Below are 14,767 nucleotides of genomic sequence, written 5' to 3'. Positions count from 1 at the left end.
TCCAGCACTCACCAAGGTGAAATTCATGTCTGGCATCCAAGCAAAGATTACCAGGCATGCAGAGACTGGAAAACAACCCATAATGAAGAAACTTGTCAATCTATGGCAGTCTGACCCAGATATTAGGATTATCAGAGAGGGACATTACAAGTTGTTGTTACTGTGTTCCATGTATCCCCAAGTTCCCAGCTGGCTGCATCAGGGCCCCTGGGATAGTCATCACCCATGTGCACACGCAGGCCTCTACTCCATAGGTTTCAGGAATCTGGATCTGTGCGGTGGAGCCAGGGCTCTGCCTGGTACCACAGACCCCTCTTGACTATGAGTGACCTAAAGGGTAAGGACCATGGATGAGGAGGCAAAAAACACACACTGCAAGGCCCCAGAACTGAGCTGGGTCACTTCACCTCCTTTTATGTAAATGAGCGTGGTTGGGAGGTAAATGAGTCAAGCGAGAAGACAGAGTGAATACTCCACAGATGGTGGCTGATGTTACAATCTGCATCAGAGATACAGACGCACCATGGTCAGTGAGGGGAGACAAGACAGGGAGGAAGGAAGGAGGGCCTGTATTAGTCAGGGTCTCCAGAGGAACAGAACCAATAGGATGTGTGTGTGCGTGCGCGCCTGCTCTGTGTGCATATGCGCACGTGTGTAGAGAGAAAGAGAGAAAGACGACTTATAAGGAACTGGCTCACATGGCTGAGGAGGCTGACAAGCCCTAAGATGTGCAGTTGGCAAGGTGGAGGCCCAGGAAGAGCTGATGGGATAGCTGCAATCAAAAGGTAGGAACAAACAGGTTGCCCCTGCTTGTCGAAAGGCAGTCAGGCAGGAGGAAATTCCCTTATTCTCAGGAGTCTCAGCAGTTTTGGCTATTCAGGCCTTCGACTGCTCGTGTGAGGGCCACCCGCCTGAGGTAGAGCAATCTGCTTTACTCAGTCTACCAACTGTTACTCTCATCTAGAAACAGGCTCACAGACACATGCAGAAGAGAATTTGACCAAACACCTGGGCACCCATGAGCCAGTCAGGTTGACACATAAAATTAACCATCATAAGGCCAAAGGTGGAGACAGAAATTTCAGGAGACATTTGAGAGACAGAACATTTGAGAAAAGAAAAAATGGTCTCAGCACAACAAGAAGACCCAGGAGACCCAAGCAGTGCCTATGATGCCAGAAAAAAGTTCTGACCTCCAGAAAAGATCTTACTCCCTAAAGCCAGGTTTCTGGCTCTGAAATGAGGTACCCAGGGCAACATCTTCACACTAATCAGGGGGTAGAGCCCACTGGTGTATCAGAGCCCTCTCCATTCTCCTTTGACTCCAGGAGACAGATGATACTTTGGGTGCCACGTGTTATCATCACTCTTGGTCTGAGACTGCGGAAGGAAAAGTTTGCAGATTTCCACCCAAAACCATGTGCATGCAGTATCAGGCACTTGGAATGTAGATATGGCAATTCATGCCCTGGAGTTACCATCTACAGTGAAGCTCAAAAATCCCAGATTTCATTAATGTCACAGCACAAAGAATCCAATGTTCTCCCACTGTCAGAGACTCCATGGCCTCTGACTGGATCAACCAAGTCTCACCTGGAAAACCACATCTGGTTCCAATTCTGATCACCCAGCAGAACTGGGTTTACTGGAGACACTTTGACAACACACCAAGTAGACGCACCCCCTGCTTGCTTCCAACCAGCACAGCCCTTTGCCCAGCTCATCTAATTCAGCGGCTTCCTGATTTCTCCTTCGCCCACTCATTTCCTTCAGTATCTGCCCACTCTTCCTTTCTCACATCCCCAATCTTCAGCTTTTTCCGTAGAAGCAGCTGACTCATTCAGCTCATACATCAACGCTGAACATGATGAGAAATACTGGGATGACTCGAAGGCACAGAAAGTCAGGGATCAAAGGCCTCGAGAAGGAACAGACCTCTAATCAAAGCCTTTAATCCACCTCTCCTTTGGGGACACCCCACTATTGAGACCTGTCTCCCCTATGCCAAGTCCCAGGGTGCCCTTCTGCATCACAACTTGAGAGTATCCAAAACCCGACCTTTGGTACCACATGGCTCTAAGGCAACCACTGAATCAGAGAGTTCAGATCCTATGAGCCACAGCCTGTCCAGAGCCAACTCCTTTCTTCGGCTTCCTTCCTCTCCTTGCTCAGAGAGAAAGGGGATTTCTGTGCAAAAGTAATTTAATATAGTGCTGGGAACAAGGACTGTGGACCCTTATGGTTCTGGGTCAAGGGCCAGCCATGCTACTGGCCCTGGTTACAGCAACGTAACCAACCACAAGCCAACAAAATTCTGCTCATCTTCAAGACAAGGGGACAATAAGGCTGACCTCACTAGATTGTTACAAGTATTCAGTGAGCTGCTGTGGGGTCAGGCTGACAGTGAACTAGAAAGCTCACCTATAAATTACTAGAGTAAATACTGTGATGACTGTTTTAAGGAAGCAGACCTGCCATGAATTAAAAGAAGACCTCCCTTGTCCAAGCTCAGTTATTTCAGAATTTGTGAGCATTTTCAAACACTGGGTTGACAAGCTAGTACACAAGTCAATGGAAAATGTAAATGTGCTTTCAGAGGCAGAAGACTCTGTAAAACAAAACAAAAGCGCTGCCCAGGACCCTACTGTACTTCTAAACTTACTGGTTGATGAGCCACTAGTCACTGATTCACTCATCAAGAGCCTCTGTTCCACAACAGTGGGTTTAGTTCTAGTTGTATTATTTACTTAGGTAATGAATGGTGCTTTTTTAGTGTTCTAGATGCAGGCTTTTCACTAACTCAGACTGTCCCCTGATTGAGCCTAAATATGCGATATTTCACTAAAAAATCCATTCAGCCTTTAACCAGCACGGAAGTTTACTTTTGGGAAGGTGGGATGGACAACGGCATAGATTCTTAGTTTTATTGTGTTGTCTTCCCAAAGGTACGGCTGGAAGATCACAGTGCATCTCCACCCAGGAATATAAGCACTAGGCCACAACACCAAAAGTCCCCTGTTATGGCCTTGACTTGCGTATCTCAGCACTGTCCTGAGTGGACCCCATCCGGCCCTTAGTGGCCTTCTGAGCTCAGGCCTGCACTGGGCACAGTCCCCATCAGCCTCAGCCTGCCTGCTCCTCAGTGCCCACCCCCAGGACCTGGGCCCCCTCATGTTCTACGGACTTCAGGGGACAAATCTCTTACCTAGTCCACCATTTTCCAGCTTATACAGACGAAAAATAATAGAACCGTGAGCACTGACATGGCAAACAGGTTTCACCTTGACTCCAGGATGCAATTTGTCTAGACTTTACAAAATGAACAAAATCTTACTTTTTGGACCTAAAACTGCCTGGAGTGAACATAGAGAGCCATGCCATCTTTTTCTCTCTTGGTCTACTCTGGAAGGTGCCATGGAGAACTCCACTGGACCCCACAAGTCAGCACACTGTTTCTTTTCATTCTACCTCTTTCAAGCCACAGAGAGGAGCCAGCTTTTTCTCCAACAGGCCACTTGACTCACGGTGTCCAGACACAAGTGTTGGTGGCCGCCTGCCAAGGCCATGCCTGCCCTCTCAGCTGACCCTCCCTCCCATCCCACAGCGTGCCAACAGCTTCCTGAGAGTGTCCAGCTGGGGGCACAGCCACTTCTGGAGGGCAAAGCCTGCGGGTGGGGTGGATGACCCACAGCTCACATCTCCAAGGCAACCAAACATGCTGGCTTGCCTGGGGGCACATCAGGAAAAAAGGGAACTTTCACAAACCACATAAATGCCAACACATCGCACCCAGAACGCATACTTCTGGGAACAAACACCAAGAAAACAATTCAGCAGAGGGGTAAAAATATGCACACAGAGACAGGAGCTGGGGCTCTGTGTAAGGACCAAGAACCCCAAGACGAGCTAAATGCCACAAAACTGGTATGACTCAGTCGATTACTATGCAACTGTTAAAATGATTAATATGAAGACAGCAGAGATGTGGATGAATTTATGACATATTAAATCTAACTGGATACAACACTGTTTATACTCTATGACCACAACTTTAACAAATGTGTGTAAATCTGTACAAAACCAAGAAGGGAAAGCATGCAAGTGAAAACACCCGTGTGGATTAGCATAACAGGTGTCTGCCTTTACTGTTCTCTCTGCGGTTGTCATGTTCTCACGGCTACAAATGAACTCTCCTTGCTCGCTTCCCCGGCAGCGTGTGCATCTGCGAGGGAAACCCGCAGCGCCAGAGGGAACCTGCACCAGCCACAGAGGCCCAGGAACACCGTGCTGTCCTCCCAGGACACGAGAGGACAGGAGGCGGGGCGCCGCTGCGATGAGAGCAGCTCCTCCCCCGCTGAGCGCCCGGCGGTCCCTCACCTCTGATGAGCCACGCTCTCTGCCCCACCGCCCCCAACAGAACGACTAGGACTGGCTGCTCAGCCCCAGCCACACTGCAGTTTCTGGCCCTTTTGCCTCGATATCCTCCTTTATGGTGTGCAGGACAAGGACCTGGGAAGCTGGCACCATTGGCATGTCCTTCAGCATGACAGTATAAGCTGTCTCAACCTAACGTGGCTCGTTGTATTTTTACCAGTCAAATCAGTCAAGCCTTGGCCTTTCCTTGTGTGTGTGTGTGAACTTGGTAAGATCCTAACATTTCATTTTAATAAAATATCAATAAAATCGAAGAAGTGTGTACATGTGTATCTACAGAAATATGTCTCTACAGTGTTTTAAGCTAAATTATTTTCACAAATGAAATGGGAAAACAGAAAACACACATACTCACCCACCAGAAAGGTGGGGACATGCAAGGCTAACCCAGATCCTGGAGTCTCAGACTTGGGTGCCAGCTCCTTGCTAGGTTCTTTTTTTAATTTAGTTTTTTATTTTGGTATCATTAATGTACACTTACATGAGCAACATGTGGTTACTAGATTCCCCCCATTATCAAGTCCCCCCTACATACTCCATTACAGTCACTGTCCATCAGTGTAGAAAGATGCTGTAGAGTCACTACTTGTCTTCTCTGTGTTATACTGCCTTCCCTGTGCCCCCCCACAAGTTATGTGTGCTAATTGTGATGCCCCTTTTTCCCCTTATCCCTCCCTTCCCACCCATCCTCCCCATCCCTTTCCCTTTGGTAACTGTTAGTCCATTCTTGGGTTCTGTGATCCTGCTGCTGTTTTGTTCCTTCAGTTTTTGCTTTGTTCTTACGCTCCACAGATGAGTGAAATCATTTGGTACTTGTCTTTCTCCACCTGGCTTATTTCACTGAGCACAATACCCTCTAGCTCCATCCATGTTGCTGCAAATGGTAGGATTTGTTTTTTTCTTATGGCTGAGTAATATTCCATTGTGTATATGTACCACATCTTCTTTATCCATTCCTCTACTGATGCACACTTAGGCTGCTTCCATTTCTTGGCTATGGTAAATAGCGCTGTGATAAACATAGGGGTGCATATGTCTTTTTCAAACTGTGCTCCTGTATTCTTAGGGTAAATTCCTAGGAGTTGAATTCCTGGGTCAAATGGTATTTCTATTTTTAGTTTTTTGAGGAACCTCCTTACTGCTTTCCACAATGGTTGAACTAATTTACATTCCCACCAGCAGTGTAGGAGGGCTCCCCTTTCTCCACATCCTCGCCAACATTTGTTGTTGTTTGTCTTCTGGATGGCAGCCATCCTAACTGGTGTGAGGTGATATCTCAATGTGGTTTTAATTTGCATTTCTCTGATAATTAGGGATGTAGAGCATCTTTTCATGTGCCTGTTGGCCATCTGAATTTTGTCTTTGGAGAATTGTCTGTTCATAGCCTCCGCCCATTTTTTAATAGGGTTATTTGCTTTTTGGGTGTTGAGGCATGTGAGTTCTTTATATATTTTGGATGTTAACCCCTTGTTGGATATGTCATTTACAAATATATTCTCCCATACTGTAGGATGCCTTTTTGTTCTGCTGATAGTGTCCTTTGCTGTACAGAAGCTTTTTAGTATGATGTAGTCCCATTTGTTCATTTTTTATTTTGTTTCCCTTGCCCGAGGAGATGCGTTCAGGAAAAAGTTGCTCATGTTTATATTCAAGAGATTTTTGCCTATGTTTTCTTCTAAGAGTTTTATGGTTTCATGACTTACATTTAGGTCTTTGATCCATTTTCAGTTTACTTTTGTGTGTGGGGTTGGACAGTGATCCAGTTTCATTCTCTTGCATGTAGCTGTCCAGTTTTGCCATCCTTGCTAGGTTCTTAATCTTGAGAAATTCTGTTCCCATCTGTGGGCCCCCACTTTGTCTTCCACCAATGGAGGAGGGGAGGGACTGAGTACACTGACCTAGCCGTGCCATCTCCATGGTGCCAACATTCACAGAGACAAACTCAAGTACCTGCAGGTCCAGGACATGCTGTGTCTGGGCCTCCTCCTGCATTAACAGGGCAGCAGTAAGTCACCTGAACAAAGGCAAACTACTTCCAGTGTCCAAGAGAAGCTGCCAGATGCATGCCTGAGTCTCCAACTGCTCCGTCACTAGGGAGAACTGTATGTTTGCACACAGCAGGCATGTAAACAGGCTTCTCAGCAAACAGGAATGCCGCTGCACTCACCCTCTGATGGAGTCCCTGTCCTCATTCCCTTAACAGCTCTGTTCTAAGGCCTGGCTTGCTGTCACCAGTCACATAGAGCGTGGTTCACAGTCTACATGAGACCACCAGCAAGAAAGCAGCACATGCTGAATTTAGGAGAAAAGGTTCCTTCCTGTTAGTAGAACAGCGAAGACTTCCTGAAAGAGGCAGCCATTGAGCTGGGTCCTAAAGGTTGAAAAGAATTTAAGTGTATGAAGTGGGTGGGGAGAGGAGTCTGGAGGGAGCAAGCAGTGTGATCAGAGACATGGAAGTGAGAAAGAGCAATTGAGTCTGACTGTGATAAGCTAGTAGGAAGCAGTAAGACAGACACCAGACCACAGCCCCTCAAATGCTAGACAAGCAAAATCCCAAGCCAGCTGTGTCTTCCTTAAGTGTGTGCTTGTCATACTGTGAAGCAAGATGAACTCAACCCACTAAGGAACCCACAGATAGTCACGCAGGCACAGGGGGAACGAACTGGCTTTTCAACAGGATTTTCTCCCACCAACTTTGCTTAGTTCAAATGGTAATTGTTGAGAAGAAAAACAGCTCCCAGTTAGTATTTTCCTTTTTCTTGGAAAATGGAGTAAACATTGAGAAACAGTTGGAGGAGTCGTAAGTGAAAGACAATTTTTAAAAGAAGGTATGATCAACTCTGGTACAGACCAGTAAAATCTGAGACGTTTGTGTTTTTAGTTCACCATTTAATGAGGGAGCCGATCAGATGCTACAACTGGGAGACCACAAAGAACCATAAATGTGTAAGCCCTCAGAAATGCTGGAATGAACTTGCTTATTAAGGTCAGTCTCCACAGGGCGGCGACAACTGCAACTCCACTAGAGCTCGCATTGTTAGGGATGAGAACTAGCCTATGCTGACACTAGGATTCTACAGTTTACAGAGTGTAATGTAGCTCTGAGACAAGGGAAGGCCCAGGGACCCAGAGAATCCGATAACCAGACAACACCTACACTTCCACTGAGGAGGCTCAGTAGACGTTTTGATCCATTTCAGTCTTTCATCATCTTATAAATGTGAATACTGATCAAGACACAAACTACAAACTCTCAGACATGTGTGTTACGGGAAATTGCAGTGAGGACTGAGTGTGAGGCTTAGAACCTAGACCTCTGACTCACCAACAAGGTTTGGCAGGTCAGGAGGCAGGTCCACGCCACCTGGTTAACTTTAGACTGGGAAGCCACAGAGTCTAAAACTCCACAGAATCTCCGTGCCACAATCCAACTAAGAGCAAGTTCCCTCCTCTTCCCTTTTCCAGAGGCTTCTAAGATGAGGAGTCCGGCACTAATCCTGGGTGCTCGGCCCCAAACACACCGTGCAGTCCCCTGGGGAGATTTGAACAGTACACTTGCCCCACTGCAGAAATCCCACTGCTAGAGCATCTGATCCTGCTGGCCAGGTTGGGCTGGGCGTCACTGGCTTTCAGTGATTCTAATGGGCATCCAGAACTGAGAGCCACCAGCCAGATGATGAGAAAGGCCCCTTCATCCCTGACACTCGGTGCCTCTGCTGTGGTGTTCTCCCTTAACTGATAGCTGCTAGCCTCCGTGTAGGCTAGAAGAACATCAGCGGGACCTTTTCCAAAAATCCTCCTCAAGCTAATCTTCGGTGGAGACCGTAAAGCAAGCACAGTCACGGCTTGGTCGGGCTGACAAACACCCTGCAGTGTGTTACACCCTCCCCTGTGGCCGCCATTGATTCAGCAAGCCCCTTGGCGAGCCGAGCACAGGCCAGTCTCCTAAATCTGCTGCTTGAGTCATAATGTGTATCCCACAGTAGAAAGATGCCACAGGAGTGTGTGCTAACAGGCATGGGTACTTGTGCGGTGTGCCCCCAACACAGGCACTCACTGCCTTTTGGTCAGCTGGCCCCCACAGCAGGGAGATTGCTGACAATAGGGCAGACGGTGGTGAATCCCAGCGCCTTCCCCTCCAAGGCTTCTGGGCCTGATGGGTACTACAAATGTGGTATAATTAGGGATTGCTTCAGACACACTGATCACCAAAGTCCACCCCAGGCAAGGCCTGGTACCCTGTGTAAGTCCTTACCCTGACAGGCCTTAGGCTGGTGCTTGAAAGGACATGCCCTGCCTCCCTGTGGACCACGAAGGAGGCTCTCTCTGCCCACCCTTCCTTGGCCTGCACACCCCTGGCCACCCTCCCCTCCCCAGCATACTCACTGCAGGCTGCACAGGTGAAGCACGTGTCGTGGTAGAGGCTCCCCATGGCCTGGCAGGCCTGGCCGGCCCCAAACACCCCTTTGCTGCATTTCACACAGGCTCCTGCAAGGGCAAGAACACAGCAGTGAGTGAGGAGGGAAACAGTATAAATGGAGTAAAAAAAAAAAAAGCCAGTAAGCAGAGATGCCCATCCCTCCCCATAACCAGCTGTGGAGAAAGTGAAGGTTCCTGTGGCCAGGATTCTCACCTGGCCCTGGTCAGCTAGCTCACTACACACATGTAGGCAATTTGTTGTTACTGACCCTATAAAAAGAGCTCCACCCAGTGCTTTGGGCTGCTGCACAGCTGCAGGGCTCCAGGAGAAAAGAGGACAGAAACTAAGACAGCTGCAGGGGGCAGAGAGGCCCAGAGGCAGAGACCAGCTTGCTGCACACAGACTTGCCCTTGAGTGGACAGGATTCTAGTGACTGACCTGGCACCATGGGAATACAGTTGGGTATAAACTCTTTCACCCCAAGAACATTCCACTGTCATTTTCTCGGTGTCATTGAATCCACAGTTAACTTGTCCAGGGCTGAAGCCCATTGGCAAGACCAGCCTATCACCAAGTCTGCAGATGACTCCTTTGAAATTTCTCGCCCACTCTCTTACCCTCTATCAGCCTTTTAATTGCAGGAAATGCCACCTGGCTGGAATTCAGGCCCCCATTCCCCTGCTGTCCTTCACACTGGCATGCTAATGTTCAGAACACTTCCACTTTGTCAACCTATTCCCCTGACCAATCTTTCAAAGGCTCCCACTGTTTATAAGACAATGTGCAAAACAGTACAGAAGGATTATAATATGCCAAGCATGCAGGACAGGCAATTTCAACTAAATTACTTCCTTTAATTCTCAGTGGGAACCAACTAGGATTTGCTACCTTCACTTTTTACACAAAGTATCAGGCTCCAAGCCCAGGTGTGTCAGACCGCAAAGCCAGTGCTCTGCCTTGCCTCCCATCACCTGGCCCCTCGCCTTCAAACAAGCCCCACTGGGTCCCAGCTCCGAAGCTTTGCTCATGGGCTCCCCACCTTAGCACTGTACGCCCACCCTCTTGTCTCTTAAAGTCCCTCCGACCTTCTGCCCTCTCCAGATCCCTGACTCTGAAGGCAACATGAAGAACCAGGAACTGAAGGTAGAGGTTCTAACCTTCAGCTTCCCACCCACTCGCTTCCCACATGGTTTGAATTAACCTAGTAAGTTCTCTGAGCATCAGTTCTTAATTAGGAAGAAGAGGTTATTTCCACCTGCCCAGCATGTTCCCAGGAGCAGCAGCAAAGGCTGCTTTGTAAACCAAAAAGTTGTCAAGCGTTCATCTGCCTCAACTACAAGTGCCCTTCAGAAGGCCCTGTCTTGGACTGTAACTCCACGATTTACTAGCTATGTGACTAGAGAAGATTATTTAAAGTCTCTGATGTCTGGCGTTTTATCTATGAAATGGTAGCCTCCGTACAGGGTTCCTGGGAGAGAATACATGAAGAATGCTGAGTACAAGCCTTTCATCCAGCAAATGCTCAATAAACAGGCATATGAAGAAGGATGGTGTAGGTAAAACTGTAACATTTACACAATATCTCACCTGGCTTTGCTACATCTGCGAATCAACTGGTGTTCATAAGTGGAAAGAATTATGGCTTTAGGGCATTTGCATCATTCCTCAGAGGTGGAGAAGTTCATCTCCATATCAGTGGGTAATCACCTGGGCAACAGAGGGCTTATCTGTACTGGAGAGGTGAGGGGGAAGGGGGCTGGTTTTGCTGCTGCTTGAGCAGGAGGGAGAGATGGGCCAGACTGCAGTTTGTGAGCAATAAATGGATTTTAAACTTTATTTCTCCCTTTGACTGATTTCGGTTTTTTGAGGTATTTTGCCCTGAGATTTCCTCTCCCCAGACTAACAGATGGTAATATACTGCATTCAGCAAGAAATTGCTCCAAAATAAAATGAGCTGTCTAAGGAAGTTCAAGGCACCCAGGATCTCACCCTGTGAATAATCCTGAAGTCCCTCTGCCTAGACCAACCCAGAATCTCTACAGCAACAGCGCAGGCTCCGGGCCAGTCCACATAAAGGAGGCCCTGGAGTCCCCCCTCCAAAGAACTGCTTCATTACAGTCGAAGGAAAACACCACAATTATGTAATCAACACACAAGATTAAAAAAGATTCAGGGAGGAAAAACACCAAAATGTAGAGTGGCTTTTTGAGGTTATAAAACTATGGTTGGTTTTACTTCTTTGTGTTTTCTGCATTAAAAAAAAAAAATTATTATAAGAGCAGGCATTTGTTTACAGGTGAAAAAGTGAAAAAGAAGTCTACTCTCAAAAAAGTGTTTGAATACATTTAAATACAGTGTATACTGTTAAAATTTTTTAGGTCAATTATATACATATCTATCTATCTGTCTATCTCCCCCAGGGTCCAGCAAGGTAACCAGTTCTGTTCCCGGTCAGCAGAGGCTCAGCAGGCGTTCTGTTCTGAGTTTGTCAGGCCAATCTCAGGCCACCAATCCCCAGCCTTCTGCCTGCAGGGGAGGAAGTCCTGTTTCAGAGTTCCTATCATTTCAAGCCATTAAACTGTATCACCATTCACTGGAAGTCCAAGCTAACACCCCCTTCATAAAAATGCAGCCACACCAACCACAGGAGGCTCACAAAGCACACACTAAGCCAGGGCCTTAAGCCACTTGACCAATAGTCCCTTAGGAAGCAGGTGAGGCCATTATGTGATGCCTGGCGGCGGGGGGGGGGGGAAGGGTTCTTGTTTGCAGAGCCAAAGAATGAGCTTCACAGTCAAGATAAGAGAGCAAGGTACAGGCTTTTATTTAGAGATAAAGTGAAAGGACAGAGCTCCCGGCTCACGCCAGGAGGGGACAAGAGAGTCTGGGGTGGTGCGTTGTCTAGGGGTTTTATAGGCAGCTGAAGATTTTTCAAGAACATGAAAAACTTAGGAGTGTGGACTTGTTAAGTGGTCCCTGAATATTTAGGATTAATTTAACACAAGTAACTTCCTCTGATGATTTCCCCCTGAGATGTCAGCATCTAGGTCTGGGGGCATATGAAACAAGGCCACCTGCTCAGCCCCAAGATGGGCTGAGGTATTGTTTGCTACAGAGTAAGTTAAGAATTTCTGACGTATTAACTTCTTGGGTATTAAAATGCAATCTTATCTTTAAGGTGGAATCCTTCCTGCCTTTTACTGTGTTGTTTATGCCTGGGCTTACTTGCTAAATTAGTTGCCCAGTTTGCAAAATCACTTCATCAGATCTGAAGGAGGAAAGACAGCACAGAAGCCTGGGCCTTTTAGAATGCTAAAGAGAACCTTACACATGATTATAAATAGTTAGCATAATAAAACATGTGCTACTCTTCTTTATCTGGGGAACATTAACTGATTTCACTGAAGAATGATTCTAGAGCTCAATGTTTAACACAGAGTTTTAGCAGGGGGGTTTCCTTGCTTGGTTACATTGCTCTGACTGCAAATATCCCGCCCTGCCCCCTCCAGAGGCCTTCACCCTACTCTGACTACATCCACGGTCCCTGTCTCATAAGGACAGCGTGGTGCCAGCCAAGAAAACTAGCTGTTGGGCACTTGTTTATGAAAAGCTTTAGAGAACACAAGCAATAGTTACCTGCATATTAGTTCTTCTGTCCCAACATTTTATTATGGAAATTTTCATACATGCAGAAAAGTTAAAAAAAATCATACAGGGTATACACCCATAAGCCCACCACACAATTCTACAATTGCTGACATTTTGCTGTCAATTCCTCTACCAATCCAACAATCCACATTCTTTTTGAGGCATTTCAAAGTAAGGTGCAGATCACTTCACCCCAAACACTTCAGCCTGTGTATCATTAACAAGAGTTCATTATTTTCTTACCATTATTTTTTCCAAGATAAAATTTACATACAGTGAAATACACAAATTATAAGTCTACCATCCAATGAGTTCTGACAAATGACCTACATAATGCAAACCCAGATCAGGCTAAAGAGTATTTCCAAACCTCAGCAAGTTCCCCATGCACTTCCCTTACATTTTCTCTTTCATGACTTCAAAATTGCTTGTGTATGCCTGTATGTGTGCATTAGTGTGAATGTGTGCGCATGTATGTGCGTGTGTAGGATGGGGCTTCTGGAAAGCTAGTATCCCTGTGAGACAGGGACCGTGGGTATAGTCAGAGTAGGGTGAGGGCCTCCAGAAAAACAAGGCAGGATATTGGCAGTCAGGGCAATGTAACTACATGCAAGGAAACCCCCTACCAAAACCCTTGTGTTAAACATTCAGCTCTAGAGTCATTCTTCAGTGAAATCAGTTAATATTCCCCAGATAAAGAAGAGAAGCACATGTTTTTATTATGCTAATCATTTATAATCATGTGTAAGATTCACTTTAACATTCTAAAAGGCCCAGGCCTATGTGCTGTCTTTCCTCCTTCAGATCTGATGAAGTGATTTTGCAAACTGGGCAAACTAATTTAACAAGTAAGCCCAGGCATAAACAACACAGTAAAAGGCAGGAAGGATTCCACCTTAAAGGTAAGATTGTATTTTAATACCCAAGAAGTTAATACGTCAGAAATTCTTAACTTACTCTGTAGCAAACAATACCTCAGCCTGAAAGGGCAAGCTCCCAGATTCTACTTCATTCAATTGGGACCCGGATCCTACCTCGGCCAATCAGGACCTGGATCCTATTTCACCCAATCCGAGCTTGGTCTCTCTCCTCTCCAGTCAGCGAAGAGCTCACCCACCAACCACCCGTCGACCCTGCCAATTGACCAGAGCCATGACCTATCACCCCACCAACTACCCCTAGATCCAGCCAATCAGCCAGAGGCACGACCATCACCCCACCAACTGCCCTAGAACCCCATAAAACCTTTGTGGTATTGAAACTCACTCTCTTTCTCTGGAATCTTGCCACTGCGTTGGTGTAGATGAGAGACTGAGCTCAAGTTAGCTCGAATAAAGGCTCTTTGCTTTTGCATCGGTGTTGGCTCCTTGGCGGTCTTCTGGGATTCATGACTTTGGGCACAACAAGCCCACCTTGGGGGCTGAGCAGGTGGCCTTGTTTCATATGTCCCCAGACCCAGATGCTGGTATCTCAGGGAGAAATCAACAGAGCAGGAAGTTACTTGTGTTAATTCTAAATATTCTGGGACCACTTAATAAGTCCATACCCCTAAGCTTTTTTTCATGTTCTCGAAAAATCCTCAGCTGCCTATAAAACCCCTAGACAAGGCACCACCCCAGACTCTCTTGTCCCCTCCTGGCATGAGCCAGGGGCTCTGTCCCTTCACTTTATCTCTAAATAAAAGCCTGTACCTTGCTCTCCTACCTTAAGTGTTTGTGGAGCTCATTCGTTGGCTCTGTGAACAAGAACCCCAGCATCACCTGTACCTAGCAAGCAGCAAAGTTAATAGAGGGCCCCTATCACTACTCAGCTGAGAATGTCAAGGAATTCAGAGGCTTCAGCAGCTCTTTTTGTCTGATTATTTAATATACAACTTAGGCTGCTCTTAGGTCCAGAACTATATCAGTTCTGGGCAAACCACATTCCTCTGTTGGCATGCTCAGAGCTGGGCCCAGCTGGGGGGAAGTGAGGATGGTTCAGCCATTACCACTCCTCTTTAAGGCTCATTGCAGCAGGCTCATCACTCTGGAAACCAATGGGCTGCAGTCGTGAGCCAGAAGCCTGCCCACTGAAGCAGGCTGGGCCAAGGGGCCTCCAGGGTGTCCAACATGTGGAAGCCATGGTGTTGGCATGTTCATCCCTGGACACAGCACCTATTGTGCTGTGGCAGTTCCAGGCTCTCTGGGCACCATCTGCCTCTGCTAGTGATGTGAAGTGCCTTCAAGATAGGGCCATACCCTAGCTGTGGCCTCCACAACACAGAGC

At 47.0% G+C, this 14,767-nt stretch overlaps 1 protein-coding gene across 8 annotated transcripts in view; it reads right to left on the bottom strand.

Annotated features, from left to right (window-relative positions):
* The window catches only part of LIMD1 (LIM domain containing 1), an 88,653-nt gene that overhangs the window by 34,145 nt on the left and 39,741 nt on the right, over positions 1-14,767 (bottom strand). For 5 of the 8 annotated variants that reach the window (XR_005060759.2, XR_005060758.2, XR_012129590.1 and 2 more), the window contains exon 2: positions 8,821-8,922. The exons of 2 other annotated variants lie outside the window; for them this stretch is intronic. Coding sequence is in view for 3 of the 6 variants with exons in the window: in XM_037016199.2 (XP_036872094.2) it covers positions 8,821-8,922 (102 nt within the window). In the remaining 3 variants the exon portion in view is untranslated. Of the gene's footprint in view, positions 1-8,820; positions 8,923-13,768; positions 13,945-14,767 lie in introns of those variants that run through there. One more of the 8 variants, XM_073232515.1, reaches the window with a different exon arrangement.

This window comes from Manis javanica, chromosome 3, assembly GCF_040802235.1.
Source record: "Manis javanica isolate MJ-LG chromosome 3, MJ_LKY, whole genome shotgun sequence".
Lineage (NCBI taxonomy): Eukaryota > Metazoa > Chordata > Mammalia > Pholidota > Manidae > Manis > Manis javanica.
This window is presented reverse-complemented; position numbering and strand designations above follow the sequence as displayed.